This window comes from Zosterops lateralis (assembly GCF_965231275.1).
Source record: "Zosterops lateralis genome assembly, chromosome: 35".
NCBI classification, from domain to species: Eukaryota; Metazoa; Chordata; class Aves; order Passeriformes; family Zosteropidae; genus Zosterops; species Zosterops lateralis.
Genome location: NC_139795.1, coordinates 1242319 through 1266165, shown reverse-complemented (window position 1 = coordinate 1266165; position 23847 = coordinate 1242319). Strand labels below are relative to the sequence as shown.

General features: G+C 38.8%; 1 protein-coding gene across 1 annotated transcript in view; it reads right to left on the bottom strand.

Moving 5' to 3' along the window:
• Positions 1-24: 24 nt before the first annotated feature.
• Positions 25-23847, bottom strand: part of COL11A2 (collagen type XI alpha 2 chain) — a gene marked incomplete at its 5' end in the record, with an annotated part of 87304 nt that continues 63481 nt past the window's right edge. The window contains 6 exon segments of the mRNA XM_083881729.1: positions 25-369; positions 9945-10194; positions 11586-11639; positions 13724-13759; positions 14420-14473; positions 22951-23058. Of these exon segments, the coding sequence (XP_083737855.1) occupies positions 182-369; positions 9945-10194; positions 11586-11639; positions 13724-13759; positions 14420-14473; positions 22951-23058 (690 nt within the window). The 3' untranslated portion in view covers positions 25-181.

Genomic DNA, 23847 nt, shown 5'->3' with positions numbered 1-23847 from the left:
TCAGGAATTTTGGGATTGCACAGATTTGGGAATTTTGGGATCCTCTTTTAACCGGGAATTTTGGGATCCAAATCTTTGGGAATTTTCGGATCCTGATCTTTGGGAATTTTGGGATCCCCTTTTAACCGGGAATTTCGGGATCCATCCCCCCATTCCTGGCGAATTTTGGGGTTCCCAACACTCAGAAATTCCAGGTTTTTTTCCAGAATTTTCCGGAACTCTGAGGAATTTTTTGGGAATTTTCCCCGGAATCCGGGGATACCTCCGGGATTTCGGGGAAGACGCAGCTGTGGCCGCCGGCCGTGAAGTTACAGAAAACCCTGAAGGCGTCGCGGGAACAGCCCTGGTTGGGGTCGATCCAATATTCACCTGACAAAAATAAAATAAAAATTGGGATTAAAACCAGAAAATTCCCCCCCAAAAATTCCCTCCAAAAAATGGGATTAAAGAAAAAAAAAAAAAAAAAAAAACCAACCAAAAATCTGGGATTGATCAAAAAAAAACCTCAAAAAATAAATAGGATTAAAGCCGGAAAATTCACAAAAAATTCTGGGATTGGTCCCCAAAAAAATTCACAAAAAAATAGGATTAAAGCCGGAAAATTCCCAAAAAATTCTCCCGCCAAAAATGGGATTTAAAAAAAAAAAAAAAAAAAATTCTGGGATTGATCCCAAAAAAATCACCAAAAAAAAATGGGATCGAAGCTGGAAAATTCCCCCCAAAATTCTGGGATTTATCAAAAAAAAATTCACCAAAAAAAAAAAAAAAAAAAAAAAAAAGGGATTGGACAAGGAAAATTCCCCAAAATTCTGGGATTGATCCCAAAAAAATTCACAAAAAAAAAAAAAATTGACTTTAAACCAAAAAAGTCCCCAAAAATTCATCAAAAAATATTGAATTAAAACAGGAAAAATCCCCAAAAATTCTGGGATTGATCCCAAAAAAATTCACAAAAAAGGGATTAAAGCTGGAAAATCAAAAAAATTCTGGGATTGACAAAAAATGGGATTAAAGCCAGAAAATTCCCAAAATTTCACAAAAAAATTGGATGAAAGTCAGAAAATTCCCCCCAAAATTCTGGGATTGATCCTAAAAAAAATTGACGAAAAAATGGGATTAAAGTCGGAAAATCCCAAAAAAATTCCCCCCCCAAAATGGGATTAAAGCAAAAAAAAAAAAAAAAATTTCTGGGATTGATCCCAAAAGAATTTATAAAAATAAATGGGATTAAAGACAAAAAATCCCCAAAAGTTAATTTAAAAAAAAATGGAATTAAAGCCAAAAAAAAGCCCCAAAAATCTGAGACTGATCCCAAAAAAAAAAAATTCACAAAAAAAAAAAAAAAAAGGGAGTAAAATCAGAAAATTCCTCAAAATTCTGAAATTCTGGGATTGATCCTGAAAGAATTTATAAAAATAAATGGGATTAAAGCCAGAAAATTCTCAAAAAAATTCTGGGATTGATCCCCAAAAAACTCACAAAAAAAATTTTAATTAAACCCGGAAAAATCCACCAAAAATTCACTACAAAAAATGGGATTAAAACTGGAAAATCACCAAAAAAATTCACCAAAAAAATGGGATTGAAGCCAGAAAATTCCCCCAAAATTCTGAGATTGTTCCCAAAAAAAAAAGTCACCAAAAAAATTGGATTAAAACCCGAAAAATACCCCAAAAAATCCCCCAAAAAATCGGGAATAAAACCAAAAAAATCCCAAAAAATTCACCAAAAAAATTCAATTCAACCTCAAAAAATCCCCCCAAAAAATTCAATTAAAGATGGAAAAATCCCCCCAAAAATCCCCCAAAAAAATTCAATTAAAGCCAGAAAATCCCTGAAAATTCACCAAAAAATTGAAATAAAGATGGAAAAATCCCAAAAAATTCACCAAAAAAATTGAATTAAAACTCGAAAAATCCCACAAAAATCCCCCAAAAATTTGGATTAAACCGGAAAAATCCTCAAAAAAATGACCAAAAAATTGGGATTAAAACTGGAAAAGTTCCAAAAAAATTCACCAAAAAAAAATTGGAATTAAACCCGAAAAATCCAAAAAAAATCCCCAAAAAATTCAATTTAAACCTGAAAAATCCCCCAAAAATCACAAAAAAAATGGGATTAAAGCCAGAAAACCCCAAAAAATTCACAAAAAATTATGGGATTAAACCCGAAAAATCCCCCAAAAAATCCCCCAAAAAATTCACCAAAAAAATTCAATTAAAGATGGAAAAATCCCCCCCCAAAAAATCACAAAAAATGGGATTAAAGCCAGAAATTCCCCCCCCAAAATCAGCTAAAAATAGGATTAAAACACAAAAATCCCCGAAAATTCACCAAAAAATGGGATTAAAACCAGAAAAATCCCCAAAAATTAACCAAAAATATTGAATTAAAACCCAAAAAATCCCCCCAAAAATATGGGATTAAAGCCAGAAAACCCCAAAAAATTCACAAAAAATTATGGAATTAAACCTAAAAAAATCCCCAAAAATTCACCAATAAAAATGGGATTAAAACCTGAAAAATACCCCAAAAAATTCACAAAAAAAATCACAAAAAAATGGGATTAAAGCCAAAAAAAATCCTCAAAAAATTGGGAATAAAGCCAGAAAATCCCCCAAATTTTTGGGAATTGATCCCAAAAAAATTCACAAAAAATTAAATTAAATCCAGAAACCCCAAAAAATCCCCAAATTCCCCCCAGACTGACCATGGGGCAGGTGGGGGTGACTCAGCCCCAGATTTTGGGGATAAAAACCACAAAAAAAAATGGGATTAAAGCCAGAAAATCCCCAAAAATTCTGGGATTGACAAAAAAAAATCACACAAAAAAAAAATTAAAAAAAAAAAAAAAAAGCCAGAAAATTCTCAAAAAATTCTGGGATTGATCCCAAAAAAAAATCACCAAAAAATGGGATTAATACTGGAAAATGAAAAAAAAAAAATCACCAAAAAACCTGAATTAAACCCAGAAAAATCCCCAAAAATTCACTACAAAAAATGGGATTAAAACCAGAAAAATCCCCGAAAATTCACCAAAAAATTCAATTAAAACCAGAAAAATCCCCAAAAATTCACCAAAAAAATTGGAATTAAACCCGAAAAATCCCCAAAAATTCCCCAAAAAATCCCCAAAAAATCCCCAAAAAATTCAATTAAAACCAGAAAAATCCCCAAAAATTCACCAAAAAAATTGGAATTAAACCCAAAAAATCCCCAAAAAATCCCCAAAAAATCCCCAAAAAATCCCCAAAAAATCCCCAAAAAGTCTCCAAAAAATCTCCAAAAATTCCCAAAAAAATCCCCAAAAAATCCCCAAAAAAATCTCCAAAAAATCCCCAAAAAATCCCCAAAAAATCCCCAAAAAATCCCCAAAAAATCCCCAAAAAGTCTCCAAAAAATCTCCAAAATATCCCCAAAAAAATCCCCAAAAAATCCCCAAAAAAATCTCCAAAAAATCCCCAAAAAATCCCCAAAAAATCCCCAAAAAATTCAATTAAAACCAGAAAAATCCCCAAAAATTCACCAAAAAAATTGGAATTAAACCTGAAAAATCCCCAAAAAATCCCCAAAAAATCCCCAAAAAATCTCCAAAAAATCCCCAAAAAAATCCCCAAAAAATCCCCAAAAAATCCCCAAAAAATCCCCAAAAAATTCAATTAAAACCCAAAAAATCCCCCAAAAAATCACAAAAAATTAAATTAAATCCAGAAACCTCCCAAGATCCCAAATTTCCCCCAAAATCCCTGGACTGACCATGGGGCAGGTGGGGGTGACTCAGCCCCAGATTTTGGGGATAAAACCTCAAAAACAAATGGGATTAAAGCCAGAAAATCCCCAAAAATTCACTACCAAAAAATGGGATTAAAACAAAAAAATTCCCAAAAAAATCACCAAAAAATGGGATTAAAACCAGAAAAATCCCAAAAAATTCACTACAAAAAATTGAATTAAAACTGGAAACGTTCCAAAAAAATTCACCAAAAAATTGGGATTAAAACCCAAAAATCCCCAAAAAATCCCCAAAAAATCCCCAAAAAATCCCCCAAAAATTGGGAATAAAGCCAGAAAATCCCCCAAAATTCTGAGATTGACCCCAAAAAAATTCACAAAAAATTAAATTAAATCCAGAACCCCCAAAAAATCCCCAAATTCCCCCCAGACTGACCATCGGGCAGGTGGGGGTGGCTGAGCCACAAATTTTGGGGATAAAATCACCAAAAAAAAAATGGAATTAAAACCAGAAAATCCCAAAAAAAATCACCAAAAAAATTGGGATTAAAGCCGGAAAATTCACCAAAAAAAATCTGGGATTGATCCCAAAAAAATTGAGATTAAAGTCAGAAAATTCCAAAAAAAAGTCACCAAAAACATTGAATTAAAAACAGAAAAATCCCCAAAAAATTCATAAAAAAATTCAATTAAAGCTGGAAAAATCCCAAAAAAATCCCAAAAAAATCCCAAAAAAATTGAATTAAAACCTGAAAAATCCCCCAAAAAATTCACCAAAAAAATGGGATTAAAACCAGAAAATTCCCCAAATTTCTGGGATTGATCCCAACAATATTTGCCAAAAAAAAAAAAAAAAAAAAAAAAAAAAAAGGGATTAAAGCCAGAAAATCCCCAAAAAATTCACTACCAAAAAATGGGATTAAAACAAAAAAAATTGCCAAATAAATCACCAAAAAATGGGATTCGAACCGAAAAAATCCCCCAAAAAATCCCCAAAAAATTGAATTAAAACCGGAAAAATCCCTATAAAAATTCAATTAAAGAAGGAAAAAATCCCCCAAAAAATTAAATTAAATCCAGAAACCCCCAAAAATCCCAAATTTCCCCCCAAAACCCCAGACTGACCATGGGGCAGGTGGGGGTGACTCAGCCCCAGATTTTGGGGATAAAACCTCAAAAACAAATGGGATTAAAGCCAGAAAATCCCCAAAAATTCACTACCAAAAAATGGGATTAAAACAAAAAAATTCCCAAAAAAATCACCAAAAAATGGGATTAAAACCAGAAAAATCCCAAAAAAATTCACTACAAAAAAATTGAATTAAAACTGGAAACGTTCCAAAAAAATTCACCAAAAAATTGGGATTAAAACCCAAAAATCCCCAAAAAATCCCCAAAAAATCCCCAAAAAATCCCCAAAAAATCCCCGAAAAATTGGGAATAAAGCCAGAAAATCCCCCAAAATTCTGAGATTGACCCCAAAAAAATTCACAAAAAATTAAATTAAATCCAGAAACCCCAAAAATCCCAAATTTTCCCCCAGACTGACCATCGGGCAGGTGGGGGTGACTCAGCCCCAGATTTTGGGGATAAAACCACAAAAAAAAAATGGAATTAAAGCCAGAAAATCCCAAAAAAATTCCCAAAAATTGGGAATAAAGCCAGAAAATCCTCAAAACATTCTGGGATTGACCCCGAAAAAATTCACAAGAAAAATGGGATTAAAACTGGAAAATCCTCAAAGAATTCTGGGATTAATCCCAAAAAACTCACCAAGAAAATTGAATTAAAACCGGAAAAAATCCCCCAAAAATTCACTACAAAAAATGGGATTAAAACTGGAAAAATCCCAAAAAAAATCACCAAAAAATTGGGATTAAAACCCAAGAAACCCCCAAAAAATCCCCAAAAAATTGAATTAAAACCGGAAAAATCCCTATAAAAATTCAATTAAAGAAGGAAAAAATCCCCCCAAAAATTAAATTAAATCCAGAAACCCCCAAAAATCCCAAATTTCCCCCCAAAATCCCTTGACTGACCATCGGGCAGGTGGGGGTGGCTGAGCCCCAGATTTTGGGGATAAAACCTCAAAAACAAATGGGATTAAAGCCAGAAAATCCCCAAAAAATTCACTACCAAAAAATGGGATTAAAACAAAAAAAATTGCCAAATAAATCACCAAAAAATGGGATTCGAACCGAAAAAATCCCAAAAAATTCACTACAAAAAATTGAATTAAAACTGGAAATGTTCCAAAAAAATTCACCAAAAAATTGGGATTAAAACCCAAAAATCCCCAAAAAATCCCCAAAAAATCCCCAAAAAATCCCCAAAAAATCCCCGAAAAATTGGGAATAAAGCCAGAAAATCCCCCAAAATTCTGAGATTGACCCCAAAAAAAATTCACAAAAAATTAAATTAAATCCAGAACCCCCAAAAAATCCCCAAATTCCCCCCAGACTGACCATGGGGCAGGTGGGGGTGACTCAGCCCCAGATTTTGGGGATAAAACCTCAAAAACAAATGGGATTAAAGCCAGAAAATCCCCAAAAATTCACTACCAAAAAATGGGATTAAAACAAAAAAAATTGCCAAATAAATCACCAAAAAATGGGATTCGAACCGGAAAAATCCCCCAAAAAATCCCCAAAAAATTGAATTAAAACCGGAAAAATCCCTATAAAAATTCAATTAAAGAAGGAAAAAATCCCCCAAAAAATTAAATTAAATCCAGAAACCCCCAAAAATCCCAAATTTTCCCCCCAAACCCCAGACTGACCATGGGGCAGGTGGGGGTGACTCAGCCCCAGATTTTGGGGATAAAACCTCAAAAACAAATGGGATTAAAGCCAGAAAATCCCCAAAAAATTCACTACCAAAAAATGGGATTAAAACAAAAAAATTCCCAAAAAAATCACCAAAAAATGGGATTAAAACCAGAAAAATCCCAAAAAATTCACTACAAAAAATTGAATTAAAACTGGAAACGTTCCAAAAAAATTCACCAAAAAATTGGGATTAAAACCCAAAAATCCCCAAAAAATCCCCAAAAAATCCCCAAAAAATCCCAAAAAAATTCACCAAAAAATTGGGATTAAAACCCAAAAATCCCCCAAAAATCCCCAAAAAATCCCCGAAAAATCCCCGAAAAATTGGGAATAAAGCCAGAAAATCCCCCAAAATTCTGAGATTGACCCCAAAAAAATTCACAAAAAATTAAATTAAATCCAGAACCCCCAAAAAATCCCCAAATTCCCCCCCAGACTGACCATCGGGCAGGTGGGGGTGGCTGAGCCACAAATTTTGGGGATAAAATCACCAAAAAAAAAATGGAATTAAAACCAGAAAATCCCAAAAAAATTCACCAAAAAAATTGGGATTAAAGCTGGAAAATTCACCAAAAAAAATCTGGGATTGATCCCAAAAAAATTGAGATTAAAGTCAGAAAATTCCAAAAAAAAGTCACCAAAAACATTGAATTAAAAACAGAAAAATCCCCAAAAAATTCATAAAAAAATTCAATTAAAGCTGGAAAAATCCCAAAAAAATCCCAAAAAAATCCCAAAAAAATTGAATTAAAACCCGAAAAATCCCCCAAAAAATTCACCAAAAAAATGGATTAAAACCAGAAAATCCCCCAAATTTCTGGGATTGATCCCAACAATATTTGCCAAAAAAAAAAAAAAAAAAAAAAAAAAAAAAAAAAAAAAAAAAGGGATTAAAGCCAGAAAATCCCCAAAAAATTCACTACCAAAAAATGGGATTAAAACAAAAAAAATTCCCAAATAAATCACCAAAAAATGGGATTCGAACCGAAAAAATCCCCCAAAAAATCCCCAAAAAATTGAATTAAAACCGGAAAAATCCCTATAAAAATTCAATTAAAGAAGGAAAAAATCCCCCAAAAGATGAAATTAAATCCAGAAACCCCCAAAAATCCCAAATTTCCCCCCAAAATCCCTTGACTGACCATGGGGCAGGTGGGGGTGACTCAGCCCCAGATTTTGGGGATAAAACCACAAAAAAAAATGGGATTAAAGCCAGAAAATCCCCAAAAATTCACTACCAAAAAATGGGATTAAAACAAAAAAAATTCCCAAAAAAATCACCAAAAAATGGGATTAAAACCAGAAAAATCCCAAAAAATTCACTACAAAAAAATTGAATTAAAACTGGAAACGTTCCAAAAAAATTCACCAAAAAATTGGGATTAAAACCCAAAAATCCCCAAAAAATCCCCAAAAAATCCCCGAAAAATTGGGAATAAAGCCAGAAAATCCCCCAAAATTCTGAGATTGACCCCAAAAAAATTCACAAAAAATTAAATTAAATCCAGAACCCCCAAAAAATCCCCAAATTCCCCCCCAGACTGACCATGGGGCAGGTGGGGGTGACTCAGCCCCAGATTTTGGGGATAAAACCACAAAAAAAAATGGGATTAAAACCAGAAAATCTCCAAAAATTCTGAGATTGACAAAAAAAAAATCACACAAAAAAAAAATTTAAAAAAAAAAAAAAAAAAGCCAGAAAATTCTCAAAAAATTCTGGGATTGATCCCCAAAAAAAAATCACCAAAAAATGGGATTAATACTGGAAAATGAAAAAAAAAAAATCACCAAAAAACCTGAATTAAACCCAGAAAAATCCCCAAAAATTCACTACAAAAAATGGGATTAAAACCAGAAAAATCCCCAAAAATTCACCAAAAAAATTGGAATTAAACCCGAAAAATCCCCAAAAAATCCCCAAAAAATCCCCAAAAAATCTCCAAAAAATCCCCAAAAAATCCCCAAAAAATCCCCAAAAAATCTCCAAAAAATCCCCAAAAAATCCCCAAAAAATTCAATTAAAACCCGGAAAATCCCCCAAAAAAACACAAAAAAATTAAATTAAATCCAGAACCCCAAAAAATCCCCAAATTCCCCCCAGACTGACCATCGGGCAGGTGGGGGTGACTCAGCCCCAGATTTTGGGGATAAAACCACAAAAAAAAATGGGATTAAAACCAGAAAATCCCAAAAAAATTCACCAAAAAAATTGGGATTAAAGCTGGAAAATTCACCAAAAAAAATCTGGGATTGATCCCAAAAAAATTGAGATTAAAGTCAGAAAATTCCAAAAAAAAGTCACCAAAAACATTGAATTAAAAACAGAAAAATCCCCAAAAAATTCATTAAAAAATTCAATTAAAGCTGGAAAAATCCCAAAAAAATCCCAAAAAAATTGAATTAAAACCTGAAAAATCCCCCAAAAAATTCACCAAAAAAATGGGATTAAAACCAGAAAATCCCCCAAATTTCTGGGATTGATCCCAACAATATTTGCCAAAAAAAAAAAAAAAAAAAAAAAAAAAAAGGGATTAAAGCCAGAAAATCCCCAAAAAATTCACTACCAAAAAATGGGATTAAAACAAAAAAATTCCCAAAAAAATCACCAAAAAATGGGATTAAAACCAGAAAATCCCCAAAAAATTCACTACAAAAAATTGAATTAAAACTGGAAAAGTTCCAAAAAAAATTCACCAAAAAAAATTGGAATTAAACCCTGAAAAATCCCCAAAAAAATCACCAAAAAATTGGGATTAAGCCCGAAAAATCCCCAAAAAATCCCCAAAAAATCCCAAAAAAATCTCCAAAAAATCCCGAAAAAATCCCCAAAAAATCCCCAAAAAATCCCCAAAAAATTCAATTAAAACCAGAAAAATCCCCAAAAATTCACCAAAAAAATTGGAATTAAACCCAAAAAAATCCCCAAAAAATCCCCAAAAAATCCCCAAAAAATCTCCAAAAAATCCCCAAAAAATCCCCAAAAAAATCCCCAAAAAATCCCCAAAAAATCTCCAAAAAATCCCCAAAAAATCCCCAAAAAATCTCCAAAAAATCCCCAAAAAAATCCCCAAAAAATCCCCAAAAAATCCCCAAAAAATTCAATTAAAACCCGAAAAATCCCCAAAAATTCACCAAAAAAATTGGAATTAAACCCAAAAAATCCCCAAAAAATCTCCAAAAAATCCCCAAAAAATCCCCAAAAAATCTCCAAAAAATCCCCAAAAAATCCCCAAAAAATCCCCAAAAAATCCCCGAAAAATTGGGAATAAAGCCAGAAAATCCCCCAAAATTCTGAGATTGACCCCAAAAAAAATTCACAAAAAATTAAATTAAATCCAGAACCCCCAAAAATCCCAAATTTCCCCCCAAAATCCCTTGACTGACCATCGGGCAGGTGGGGGTGACTCAGCCCCAGGTCGCGGCAGGTCCTGCCCGGGTGGTCCCGAGTCCCCGGCGGGTCCCGCAGCTGCTCCAGCTCCGTCCTCAGCCTCCTCAGAGACCCCAAAATCTCCTCCTCCAATTCTTCAGCACCAAAATTTGGGGATTTTTGGGAATTTTGGGCCTCCAGGGAACGTTTGGATTTTTTGGGGGTCGCTCGGAGGGGAAGGGGTTGGATGGTCTCGCCAGGAGGGCCCTGGAGAGGGAAAAATGATGGGAAATGTGAGGTTGGAATATTCAAAATATACACAAAAATTTCACGTGAAAATGATGGAAAATTTGGGTTGAAATGGTGGGAATTTGGGCCTGAAAATCCGCCCCAAAAAATGGCAAAAATCCCACCAGGAATTCTCAAAAACAACCTCAAAAATCTACCCAAAAATCCACCTGAGGAATTCCAAAATTCCCCCAAAATTCCCCAAACCTCCCCAAAATCCCCCAAAATTCCCCCAAATCTCCCCAAAATCCCAAAAAATCCCCCCGAAATTTCCCCCAAAATCACTAAAAATTCCTCCAAAAAGTCCCCCAAATCCCCCCAAAATCCCCCCAAAATGCCCCCAAACCCCCTCCCAAATTCCCCCAAAATCCCACAAAATTTCCCCAAAATTTCCCCAAAATTCCCCCAAAATTCCTCCCAAAATCCTCCCAAAATTTCCCCAAAATTCCCCCCAAATTCCTCCCAAAATCCTCCGAAATCTCCCAAAATCCCCCCAAAATTCCCTACAAATTCCCCCCCAAATCCCCCAAAAATCCCCCCAAATCTCAAAAAAATCCTAAAAATTCCCCAAAATTCCCCTAAAGTCCCCCCAAAATCCCCAAAATTCCCCAAATCCCCCAAATTTCTCAAAATCCCCCCAAAAATCCTTCCAAAATCTCCCCAAAAATGCACAAAATGCCCCAAAAATCCCAAAAAATCCCCCCAAAATGCCCCAAAATGCCCCCAAATGGCCCCAAATTCCCTAAAAATCACAAATCTCCCCAAAATGCCCCAAAATTCCCCCCCAAATTCCCCAAAATTCCCCCAAAACCCCCCAAAATTCCCCCTCCAAAAATCCCCAAATTCCCAAATCCCCCACAAATTCCCCCAAAATTCCTCCAAAATTCCCCCCAAAATCCCCCCAAAATCCCCCACAAATTCACCCCAAAATTCCCCAAAATTCCCCCAAATAACCCCCAAATTTCCCCAAAAATTCCCCCAAATAACCCCCAAATTTCCCCAAAAATTCCCCCAAATTTCCCCCAAATTCCCCAAAAATTAAAAAAAAAAGCCCTAAAAAATACACCCCAAAATTCCCCAAAATTCCCCCTAAAATTCCCCCAAATTTTCCCCAAAATCCCCCAAAAAAATCCTAAAAATTCCCTCAAATCCCCCAAATCCCCCAAAATCCAAAAAAAAAAAAAATCCCTCCAAAAATCCCTAAAAAAATACACGCCAAAATTTCCCTAAAAATCCCCCAAAATCCCCCAAATCTTCCCAAAATCCCCCCAAAATTCCCCCCAAAATCCCCCCAAAATCCTCCAAATTCCCCAAAATCCCAAATCCTCCCCCAAAAATCCCCAAAACCCCCAAAATCCCCCAAATCTCACGGGGTGTCCGGGGGGTCCGGGGGGTCCCCGCTGCCCTTTGGGTCCCGCTTGGCCCTAAAAGAAATTTTGGGGTTTTTTAGGGAAAATTTTGGGGGGTTTTTTTTGGATTTTGGGATTTTTTGGGGAATTTTTAGGGTTTTTTTGAGGGGATTTGGGGGTAAAATTGGGGTTTGGGGGGGGATTTGGGGGTTTTTTGGGAGATATTTGGGGAGATTTGGGCCTTTTTTGGGGGTTTTGAGGTGATTTGGGGGTTCTTGAGGGTTTTTCGGGGGGTTTTGGGATTTTTTGGGGGTTCTTGGGGTTTTTTTAGGGGATTTTTATGGTTTTTTTAAGGGGGAGTTTGAGGTTTTGGGGGGAAATTTGGGACATTTTTGGGGGGATTTTTGGGGGTTTTGGGGGAGAAATTTGGGGTTTTTTTGGGGGCAATTTTGGGGATTTTGAGTTTTTGGGGGGGAATTTGGAGTTTTTGGGGGAAATTTGGGGGGTTTTTGGGATTTTTGGGGGTTCTTGGGGTATTTTTAGGGGATTTTTATGGGTTTTTAAGGGGGAGTTTGGGGTTTTTTGGGGAAATTTGGAGGTTTTGGGGAGATTTTTGGGTTTTGGGATTTTTGGGGGTTCTTGGGGTTTTTTTAGGGGATTTTTATGGGGTTGTTAAGGGGGAGTTTGGAAGAAATTTGGGGATTTTTGGGGAGCTTTGGGTTTTTGGGGGGAAATTTGGGGGTTTTGGGGGGATTTGGGGTTTTTTGGGGGAAATTTGGGGTTTGGGGGGAAATTTGGGTTTTTTGGAGGAGATTTGGGATTTTGGGGGGTATTTGAGGGTTTTTTGGGAGGAATTTTGGGGATTTTGGGTTTTTTGAGGGAAATTTTGGGGAAAATTTTGGGGGTTTGGGGATTTTTGGGGGTTCTTGGGGTTTTTTTAGGGGATTTTTATGGGGTTTTAAGGGGGAGTTTGGGGGTTTTGTGGGGAAATTTGGGGATTTTGGGGGAAAATTCGGGATTTTGGGGGAGCATTTGGAGGTTTTGGGGAAAATTTGGGGGGATTTTTGGGGTTTTGGGATTTTTGGGGGGTTTTGCGGGAAATTTGGGGGGTTTTGGGGGTGATTTGGGGTTTTTTTAGGGGAATTTTTTTGGAAATTTGGGATTTTTGGGGGGAAATTTGGGGGTTTGGGGGGGGATTTTTGGGGGTTTTGGGGGGATTTTTGGGGAGATTTGGGATTTTTGGGGGGAAATTTGGAGGGTTCTCAGGGGGGTTTTCTGGGGTGGTTTTTGGCGGGTTTTTTTGGTGTTTTTTGGGATTTTTCTGGGGTATTTTGGGGGTGTTTTTTGGTTTTCTTGGAGGGTGTTTTTAGGGTGTTTGGGGGGTTTTTTTGGATGATTTTTGGATATTCTTGGAGGGTTTTTACGAGGCTTTGTTGGGTGTTTTTGGAGAAGTTTTGGGGCTTTTTGGGGTGTTTTGGTGGGTTTTTTGTGGGGTGTTTTTGGGGTTTTTCTGGGGGTTTTTTTGGCGTGGTTTTTTTTTTGTTATTTTTGGGGTGTTTTGAGGTTATTTTTGGGTGATTTTTTGGGTTATTTTTGGGTTATTTTTGGGGTTTTTTTGGGTTATTTTTGGGGTGTTTTTTGGGTTATTTTTGGGGTGGTTTTGGGTTATTTTTGGGTGATTTTTTGGGTTATTTTCGGGGTGTTTTTTGGGTTATTTTCGGGGTGTTTTTTGGGTTATTTTTGAGGTGTTTTTTGGGTTATTTTTGGGTGTTTTTGAGTTATTTTTGGGTTATTTTTGGGGTGTTTTTGGGTTATTTTTGGGTTATTTTTGGGGTGTTTTTCTGGGTTATTTTTGAGGTGGTTTTGGGATATTTTGGGGGTATTTTTTGGGTTATTTTTCAGGTGTTTTTTGGGTTATTTTTGGGGTGTTTTTTGGGTTATTTTTGGGCTGTTTTGGGGTTATTTTTGGGTGATTTTTGGGTTATTTTTGGGGTGTTTTTTTGGTTTTTGGGGGGATGTTTTTCGGGTTATTTTGGGCTGTTTTTTGGGATATTTTTGGGGCATTTTTTGGGTGTTTTTTGGGTTATTTTTGGGTGTTTTTTGGGGTGGTTTTTGGGTTATTTTTGGGGGTGTTTTGGGTTATTTTTGGGGGGTCTCACCATGGCTCCTTTGGCTCCTTTTGGCCCCACCGGACCCTGGGGAGGAAAAAAAAAGGGTGAAAATCCACAAATTTGGGAAAATTTGGGGAAATTTGGGGGAAATTTGGGGGGATTTGGGAAGGAAATTTTGGGGAATTTTTGGGAATTTTTGGGAATTTTGGGAAGGAGGATTTTTGGGAAGAGAATTTCAGGGGAATTTTGGGGTTTTGGGGAATTTTGGGGAATTTTGGGAAAGGGAATTGAGGAATTTTTGGGGAGTGAATTTGAGGGAGGGAAATTTTGGGAAGAGGAAATTTTGGGAAGGAGATTTTGGGGAAATTTGGGGATTTTGGGGAATTTTGGGGGATTTTAGGGAATTTTAGGGAATTTTAGGGAGAGGGATTTTGGGAAGGGGAATTTTGGGGGAACTTCTGGGAAAGGGGATTTTGGGAAAGGAATTTTGGGGAATTTGGGGAGGGGAATTTTGGGGAATTTGGGGAGGGGAATTTTGGGAATTTGGGAAGGAAAATTTAAGGAATTTGGGAAGGGAATTTTGGGGGGATTTTGGGGGATTTTTGGGGGAATTTTTTTGGGATTTTTGGGGGGATTTTGGGGGGATTTTTGGAGGGATTTTTGGGGGGGTTTTGGGGGATTTTTTGGGGGTATTTTGGGGTATTTTGGGGTATTTTTGGGGCTATTTGGGGCGGTGTCTCTCACGGGCATCCCGGGGGGTCCCGACGGTCCCAGGGCTCCGGCGGCTCCAGGAATTCCCTGGAATTTGGGGAGAGCCCAAAATTAACAACCCCAAACCCCCAAAATCCCCCCAAAATCCCCCCAAAATCCCATCGACCCCAATTTCCCCCCAAATCCCATTTTTCCCCCCAAAAAAATCCCAATTTTTCCCCCCCAAAGTTCCAATTTTTTCCCCTCCAAAATCCCATTTTCCCCCATTTCCCCCCATTTTTCCAATTTTTCCATGTTTTCCCATTTTTCCCGTTTTTTCCAATTTCTCCCCATTTTTCTCCGCAAAATCTGCTTTTTCCAAAAAATCATTTTCCCCATTTTTTCCCCATTTCCCCCCCATTTCCTCTCCAGTTTTTTTCCCCAAAATCCCCCATTTTTTCCCCCAAATTCCCATTTTTTCCCCAAAATCCCCATTTTTCACCCCATTTTCTCACTCCCCGTGTCCCCTTTAGTCCCTTTATTCCCAGGGGGTCCTGGGCCCTTTTTTCCCCAAAAATTCCCATTTTTTCCCCATTTTCCCTCCATTTTCCCCCATTTTTTCCCCATTTTTCCCCATTTTCCTCCATTTTTCCTCCATATTTTCCCCTCCATTTTCTCCCCAATTTCCCCGATTTTTCCCCTTTTTTTCCTCCATTTCCCCCCATTTTTTCAACATTTTTTCCCACTTTTTTCCCCATTTTTCTCCCATTTTTTCCCCATTTTTTCCTCATTTTTTACCACTTTTTTCCCCATTTTCCTCCCCATTTTCCCCCATTTCTCCTCCCCATTTTTCCCATTTTCCCCATTTATTTTTTCTCCTTTTTCCCCCATTTTTCCCCCATTTTCCCCCTGTTTTTCCCTATTTTTTCCCAAAAAATCCCATTTTTCCCCTTTTTTCCCAAAAAATCCCATTTTTCACCCCATTTTCACACTTACTGTGTCCCCCTTGGTCCTGACACTCCCCCCAAAATTCCCTTTTTTTCCCCATTTCCCCTCATTTTTTCCCATTTTTCCCATTTTTCCCCCCCAAAATTCCCATTTTTTTCCCCATTTTTTTCTCCTGGGGCCAAAATCCAGGTTTTTCCCCCCAATTTCTGACTCACGGTGTCCCCCTTGCTCCCAGTCCCTTTTTTTCCTCCATTTCTTCCCCATTTTTTCCCCATTTTTCCCCATTTTTTCCCCAAAATCCCCCATTTTTTTTCCCAAAAAATTCCTGTTTTCCCCAAATTTTCCCAAAATCCCGTTTTTTCTCCCCAATTTCTGACTCACCGTGTCCCCTTTGCTCCCAGTCCCTTTTTCCCCATTTCTCCCCATTTTTTCACCAAAATCCCCCATTTTTTTCCCCAAAAATTCCCATTTTTTTCCCCATTTTCCCCCATTTTTTTCCCCATTTTCCCCCATTTTTTCCCAAAAAAACCCGTTTTTTCCCATTTTTTCCCCATTTTTTCCCCAAATCCCCATTTTTCACCCCATTTTGTGACTCACGGTGTCCCCCTTGGCCCTGACACTCCCCCAAAAATTCCCTTTTTTCTCCCATTTTTTCCCCATTTTCCCCCCATTTTCCCCCCCATTTTTTCCCCATTTTTCCCGATTTCCCCCGGTTTTTTCCTCCATTTCTTCCCCATTTTCCCCCATTTTTCCCTCATTTTTTCCCATTTTTCCTCCCATTTTTTTCCCATTTTTTCCCATTTTTCTCCCATTTTTTTCCCATTTTTTCCTCATTTTTTCTCACTTTTTTTCCCCATTTTCCTCCTCATTTTCCCCATTTTTCATCCCCAAAATCCCCCTATTTTCCCCCATTTTTTCCCCATTTTTCCCCATTTTTTCCCCAAAATCCCCCATTTTTTCCCCAAAAATTCCCATTTTTTCCCCATTTTTTCCCCAAATCCCCATTTTTCCCCCCAATTTTTCACATCCCGGTGTCCCCCTTTGTCCCTTTCCTCCCGGGTTCCCCGCTGCGGCCCCGCTCCCCTTTGTCCCCCCAGATCCCAATATTTTACCCAAAAATTCACTTTTCCCCCCATTTTCCCCCCATTTTTTCCCACAAAAAAATCCCTTTTTTCCCTCCATTTCTTCCCCATTTTTTCCCCATTTTTCCCCATTTTTTTCCCATTTTTTCCTCTTTTTTTCCCACTTTTCCCCCCATTTTCCTCCTCATTTTTCCCTATTTTTCTCCCATTTCTTCCCGTGTTTTCCCCATTTCCCCCCCTTTTTTTCCTCCATTTCTTCCCCATTTTTCCCCATTTTTCTCCCATTTTTTGCCATTTTTCCTCATTTTTCCCCATTTCTCCCCCCCATTTTCCCCCATTTTCCCCCATTTATTTTTTCCACATTTTCCCCCATTTTTTCCTCCTATTTTTCCCCCATTTTTTCCCATTTCCCCCCCATTTTTTCCCCAAAATCCCCCATTTTTTTCCCAAAAATTCCCATTTTTTTTCCCCATTTTTTCCCCAAATCCCCGTTTTTCCCCCCAATTTTTCACTCCCGGTGTCCCCCTTTGTCCCTTTCCTCCCGGGTTCCCTGCTGCGGCCACGCTCCCCTTTGTCTCCCCAGTTCCCAATTTTTTACCCTAAAGTTCACTTTTCCCCCCATTTTTCCCCCATTTTTTTCCCATTTTCCCCCCATTTTCCCCATTTTTTCCCACAAAAAAATCCCTTTTTTTCCTCCATTTCTTCCCCATTTTTTTCCCATTTTTTCCTCATTTTTTCCCATTTCTCCTCCCCATTTTTCCCCATTTTCCTCCATTTTTCCTCCATTCCCCCCCCATTTTCTCCCCAATTTTCCCCTTTTTCCCCCTTTTTTTCCTCCATTTCTTCCCCATTTTTCCCCCATTTTTCTCCCATTTTTTCCCCATTTTTTCCTCATTTTTTCCCACTTTTTCCCCCATTTTCCTCCCCATTTTTCCCTATTTTTCTCCCATTTCTTCCCCAATTTTCCCCTTTTTACCCCTTTTTTTCCTCCATTTTTTCCCCATTTTTTCCCATTTTTCTCCCATTTTTTCCTCATTTTTTCCCACTTTTTCCCTCATTTTCCTCCCCATTTTCCCCCATTTTTTCCCCATTTTTTCCCAAAATCCCCCATTTTCTCCCCATTTCCCCCCATTTTTCCCCATTTTCCCCCATTTTCCCCCCATTTTTTCCCCAATTTCCCCATTTTTCCCCCAAAATCCCATTTTTCCATTTTTTCCCAAAATCCCGTTTTTTCTCCCCATTTTCTCACCGTGTCCCCTTTGCTCCCAGTCCCTTTTTCCCCATTTCTCCCCATTTTTTCACCAAAATCCCCCATTTTTTTCCCCAAAAATTCCCATTTTTTTCCCCATTTTCCCCCATTTTTTCCCCATTTTCCCCCATTTTTTCCCAAAAAAACCCGTTTTTTCCCATTTTTTCCCCATTTTTCCCCCAAATCCCCATTTTTCACCCCATTTTGTGACTCACGGTGTCCCCCTTGGCCCTGACACTCCCCCAAAAATTCCCTTTTTTCTCCCATTTTTTTCCCATTTTCCCCCCATTTTCCCCCCCATTTTCTCCCCATTTTTCCCGATTTCCCCCGGTTTTTTCCTCCATTTCTTCCCCATTTTCCCCCATTTTTCCCTCATTTTCTCCCATTTTTTTCCCATTTTTTCCTCATTTTTTCCTCACTTTTTTTCCCCATTTTCCTCCTCATTTTCCCCATTTTTTATCCCCAAAATCCCCCTATTTTCCCCCGTTTTTTCCCCATTTTTTCCCCATTTTTTCCCCCAAAATCCCCCATTTTTTCCCCAAAATTCCCATTTTTTTTCCCCATTTTTCCCAAAATCCCCATTTTTCCCCCCAATTTTTCACTCCCGGTGTCCCCCTTTGTCCCTTTCCTCCCGGGTTCCCCGCTGCGGCCGCGCTCCCCTTGTCCCCCCAGATCCCAATATTTTACCCTAAAAATTCACTTTTCCCCCCATTTCCCCATTTTTTCCCACAAAAAAATCCTTTTTTTCCTCCATTTCTCCCCATTTTCCCCCCCATTCTCCCCATTTTTTTCCCCATTTTTTCCCTTTTTTTTCCCATTTTTTCCCATTTTTCCCCATTTTCCTCCATTTTTCCTCCATATTTTCCCCCATTTTTCCCAATTCCCCGATTTTCCCCTTTTTTCCAAAAATCCCATTTCCCCCATTTTTCAACATTTTTTCCCATTTTTTCCCCATTTTTCTCCCATTTTTTCCCCATTTTTTCCTCATTTTTTACCACTTTTTTTCCCCATTTTCCTCCCCATTTTCCCCCATTTTTCTCCCATTTTTTCCCCATTTCTCCTCCCCATTTTTCCCATTTTCCCCATTTATTTTTTCTCCTTTTTCCCCATTTTCCCCCATTTTCCCCCTGTTTTCCCTATTTTTTCCCAAAAATCCCTTTTTTTCCCCTTTTTTCCCAAAAAATCCCATTTTTCACCCCATTTTCACACTTACTGTGTCCCCCTTGGTCCTGGACACTCCCCCCAAAATTCCCTTTTTTTCCCCATTTCCCCTCATTTTTCCCATTTTTTCCCATTTTTCCCCCCCAAAATTCCCATTTTTTTCCCCATTTTTTTCCCAAAATCCAGGTTTTTCCCCCCAATTTCTGACTCACGGTGTCCCCCTTGCTCCCAGTCCCTTTTTTTCCTCCATTTCCCCCCATTTTTCCCCAATTTTCCCATTTTTCCCCAAAAATCCCATTTTTCCCCCTTTTCCCCCATTTTTTCCCAAAATCCCCATTTTTCACCCCATTTTCTCACTCACCGTGTCCTCTTTGCTCCCAGTCCCTTTTTCCCCATTTTTTCCCATTTCCCCCCATTTTTCCCCCATTTTTTCCCCATTTTTCCCCAAATCCCCATTTTTCACCCCATTTTGTGACTCACGGTGTCCCCCTTGGCCCTGACACTCCCCCAAAAATTCCCTTTTTTCTCCCATTTTTTCCCCATTTTTTTCCCCATTTTCCCCTCCATTTTTTCCCATTTTTTCCCATTTTTTCCTCATTGTTCCCCATTTCTCCTCCCCATTTTTCCCCATTTTCCCCATTTATTTTTTCTCCTTTTTCCCCCATTTTTCCCCCATTTTCCCCCCATTTCCCCCTGTTTTTCCCCATTTTTTTCCCATTTTTTCCTCATTTTTTCCCCACTTTTTCCCCCCCATTTTTCCCCATTTTGCCCCCCATTTTCTCCCCAATTTTCCCCTTTTTCCCCCTTTTTTTTCCTCCATTTCTTCCCCATTTTTTCTCCATTTTTCTCCCATTTTTCTCCCATTTTTTCCCCATTTTTTCCTCATTTTTTCTCACTTTTTTTTCCCCATTTTCCTCCTCATTTTCCCCATTTTTTATCCCCAAAATCCCCCCATTTTTCCCCATTTCCCCCCCAATTTTTTTCCCATTTTTCCCCATTTTTTCCCCAAAATCCCCCATTTTTTTGCCCAAAAATTCCCATTTTTCCCCATTTTTTCCCCTTTTTTCCCCATTTTTCCCCCATTTTGTGACTCACCGTGTCCCCCTTTGTCCCTGACACTCCCCCAAAAATTCCCTTTTTTCTCCCATTTTTTCCCCATTTTTTCCCCATTTTTTCCCCAAAATCCCCCATTTTTTTGCCCAAAAATTCCCATTTTTTCCCCATTTTTTCCCCAAATCCCCATTTTTCCCCCCAATTTTTCACTCCCGGTGTCCCCCTTTGTCCCCTTCGTTCCGGGTTCCCCGCTGCGGCCGCGCTCCCCTTTGTCCCCCCAGATCCCAATATTTTACCCAAAAATTCACTTTTCCCCCCATTTTCCCCCCATTTTTTCCAACAAAAAAATCCCTTTTTTTTCCTCCATTTCTTCCCCATTTTTTTTCCCATTTTTTCCTCATTTTTTCCCACTTTTCCCCCCATTTTCCTCCTCATTTTTCCCTATTTTTCTCCCATTTCTTCCCCGTGTTTTCCCCATTTCCCCCCCTTTTTTCCTCCATTTCTTCCCCATTTTTCCCCATTTTTCTCCCATTTTTTGCCATTTTTCCCCATTTTTTCCTCATTTCTCCCCCCCATTTTCCCCCATTTTCCCCCATTTATTTTTTCCACATTTTCCCCCATTTTTTCCTCCTATTTTTCCCCCATTTTTTCCCATTTCCCCCCCATTTTTTCCCCAAAATCCCCCATTTTTTTCCCAAAAATTCCCATTTTTTCCCCATTTTTTCCCCAAAATTCCCATTTTTTTCCCCATTTTTTCCCCAAATCCCCATTTTTCCCCCCAATTTTTCACTCCCGGTGTCCCCCTTTGTCCCCTTCGTTCCGGGTTCCCCGCTGCGGCCGCGCTCCCCTTTGTCCCCCCAGATCCCAATATTTTACCCAAAAATTCACTTTTCCCCCCATTTTCCCCCCATTTTTTCCAACAAAAAAATCCCTTTTTTTCCTCCATTTCTTCCCCATTTTTTCCCCATTTTTCCCCATTTTTTTTCCCATTTTTTCCTCATTTTTTCCCACTTTTCCCCCCATTTTCCTCCTCATTTTTCCCTATTTTTCTCCCATTTCTTCCCCGTGTTTTCCCCATTTCCCCCCTTTTTTCCTCCATTTCTTCCCCATTTTTCCCCATTTTTCTCCCATTTTTTGCCATTTTTCCCCATTTTTTCCTCATTTCTCCCCATTTCTCCCCCCCATTTTCCCCCATTTTCCCCCATTTATTTTTTCCACATTTTCCCCCATTTTTTCCTCCTATTTTTCCCCCACTTTTTTCCCATTTCCCCCCCATTTTTTCCCCAATATCCCCCATTTTTTTCCCAAAAATTCCCATTTTTTCCCCATTTTTTCCCAAAATTCCCATTTTTCCCCATTTTTTCCCCAAATCCCCATTTTTCCCCCCAATTTTTCACTCACGGTGTCCCCCTTTGTCCCCTTCGTTCCGGGTTCCCCGCTGCGGCCGCGCTCCCCTTTGTCCCCCCAGATCCCAATATTTTACCCAAAAATTCACTTTTCCCCCCATTTTCCCCCCATTTTTTCCAACAAAAAAATCCCTTTTTTTCCTCCATTTCTTCCCCATTTTTTCCCCATTTTTCCCCATTTTTTTTCCCATTTTTTCCTCATTTTTTCCCACTTTTCCCCCCATTTTCCTCCTCATTTTTCCCTATTTTCCTCCCATTTCTTCCCCGTGTTTTCCCCATTTCCCCCCCTTTTTTCCTCCATTTCTTCCCCATTTTTCCCCATTTTTCTCCCATTTTTTGCCATTTTTCCCCATTTTTTCCTCATTTCTCCCCCCCATTTTCCCCCATTTTCCCCCATTTATTTTTTCCACATTTTCCCCCATTTTTTCCTCCTATTTTTCCCCCACTTTTTTCCCATTTCCCCCCCATTTTTTCCCCAAAATCCCCCATTTTTTCCCCCAAAATCCCCCATTTTTTCCCCAAAAATTCCCTTTTTTTCCCCATTTTTTCCCCAAATCCCCATTTTTCCCCCCAATTTTTCACTCCCGGTGTCCCCCTTTGTCCCCTTCGTTCCGGGTTCCCCGCTGTGGCCGCGCTCCCCTTTGTCCCCCCAGATCCCAATATTTTACCCAAAAATTCACTTTTCCCCCCATTTTCCCCCCATTTTTTCCAACAAAAAAATCCCTTTTTTTCCTCCATTTCTTCCCCATTTTTCCCCCATTTTTCTCCCATTTTTTCCCCATTTTTTCCTCATTTTTTCCCACTTTTCCCCCCATTTTCCTCCTCATTTTTCCCTATTTTTCTCCCATTTCTTCCCCGTGTTTTCCCCATTTCCCCCCCTTTTTTCCTCCATTTCTTCCCCATTTTTCCCCATTTTTCTCCCATTTTTTCCTCATTTTTTCCCACTTTTTTCCCCATTTTCCTCCCCATTTTCCCCCATTTTTCCCCCATTTTTTCCCAAAATCCCCCATTTTTCCCCCATTTCCCCCCATTTTTCCCCATTTTCCCCCCATTTTTTCCCCAATTTCCCCATTTTTCCCCCAAAATCCCATTTTTCCATTTTTTCCCAAAATCCCGTTTTTTCTCCCCATTTTCTCACCGTGTCCCCTTTGCTCCCAGTCCCTTTTTTCCCCATTTTTCCCCATTTTTCACCCATTTTTCCCCATTTTTTCCCCAAAATCCCCCATTTTTTTCCCAAAAAATTCCTGTTTTCCCCAAATTTTCCCAAAATCCCGTTTTTTCTCCCCAATTTCTGACTCACCGTGTCCCCTTTGCTCCCAGCCCCTTTTTCCCCATTTCTCCCCATTTTTTCACCAAAATCCCCCATTTTTTTCCCCAAAAATTCCCATTTTTTTCCCCATTTTCCCCCATTTTTTCCCCATTTTCCCCCATTTTTTCCCAAAAAAAACCCGTTTTTTCCCATTTTTCCCCCATTTTTCCCCCAATTCCCCTTTTTTCACCCCATTTTGTGACTCACGGTGTCCCCCTTGGCCCTGACACTCCCCCAAAAATTCCCTTTTTTCTCCCATTTTTTCCCCATTTTTTCCCCATTTTTTCCCCCAAAATCCCCCATTTTTTCCCCAAAATTCCCATTTTTTCCCCATTTTTTCCCCAAATCCCCATTTTTCCCCCCAATTTCTGACTCACGGTGTCCCCCTTTGTCCCCTTCGTTCCGGGTTCCCCGTTGCGGCCGCGCTCCCCTTTGTCCCCCGGCTCCCCGGGGGGGCCCAGCAGCCCCAGCAGCCCCGGGTGACCCTGAAAATGGGGAGAAAAAAAGGGATTTTGGGCAAAAAAAAATTGGGATTAAAAAATGGAATTTTGGGGAAAATTTGGGAGGTTTTTTTGGGGGTGAAATGGGGATTTTGGAGGTAAAAATGTGATTTTTTGGGGGGTAGGAAAACAGGATTTTGGGAGTTTGGGTGACCCTGAAATGGGGAGAAAAAAGGGGATTTTGGGCAAAAATAATTCGGGATTAAAAAAATGGAATTTTGGGGAAATTTGGGAATATTTGGGGGGAAAAATGGGGATTTTTTGGGGGGGAAATGGGGATTTTTTTGGGGGAAGAAAATGGGAATTTTTGGGGCCGTGATGACCCAGGGTGACCCTGAAAATGGGCACAAAAAACACAATTTTAGGAAAATTTAGGTGAAAAAAAAGGGAATTTTTGGGAAAAAAAAGGGATTTTTTTTTGGGAAAAATGGGGAATTTTAGGGGCGAAAAATGGGGATTTTTTGGGGGGAGAAAATGGGAATTTTGGGGCCGTGATGACCCAGGGTGACCCTGGAATGGGGAGAAAAAAACAATTTTGGGCAAAAAAAAATTGGATTAAAAAAATGGAATTTTGGGGAAAATTTGGGAGGTTTTTTTGGGGGTGAAATGGGGATTTTGGAGGTAAAAATGTGATTTTTTGGGGGGTAGGAAAACAGGATTTTGGGAGTTTGGGTGACCCTGAAATGGGGAGAAAAAAAACCAATTTTGGGCAAAAAAAAATTTGGATTAAAAAAATGGAATTTTGGGGAAAATTTGGGAGATTTTTTGGGGAAA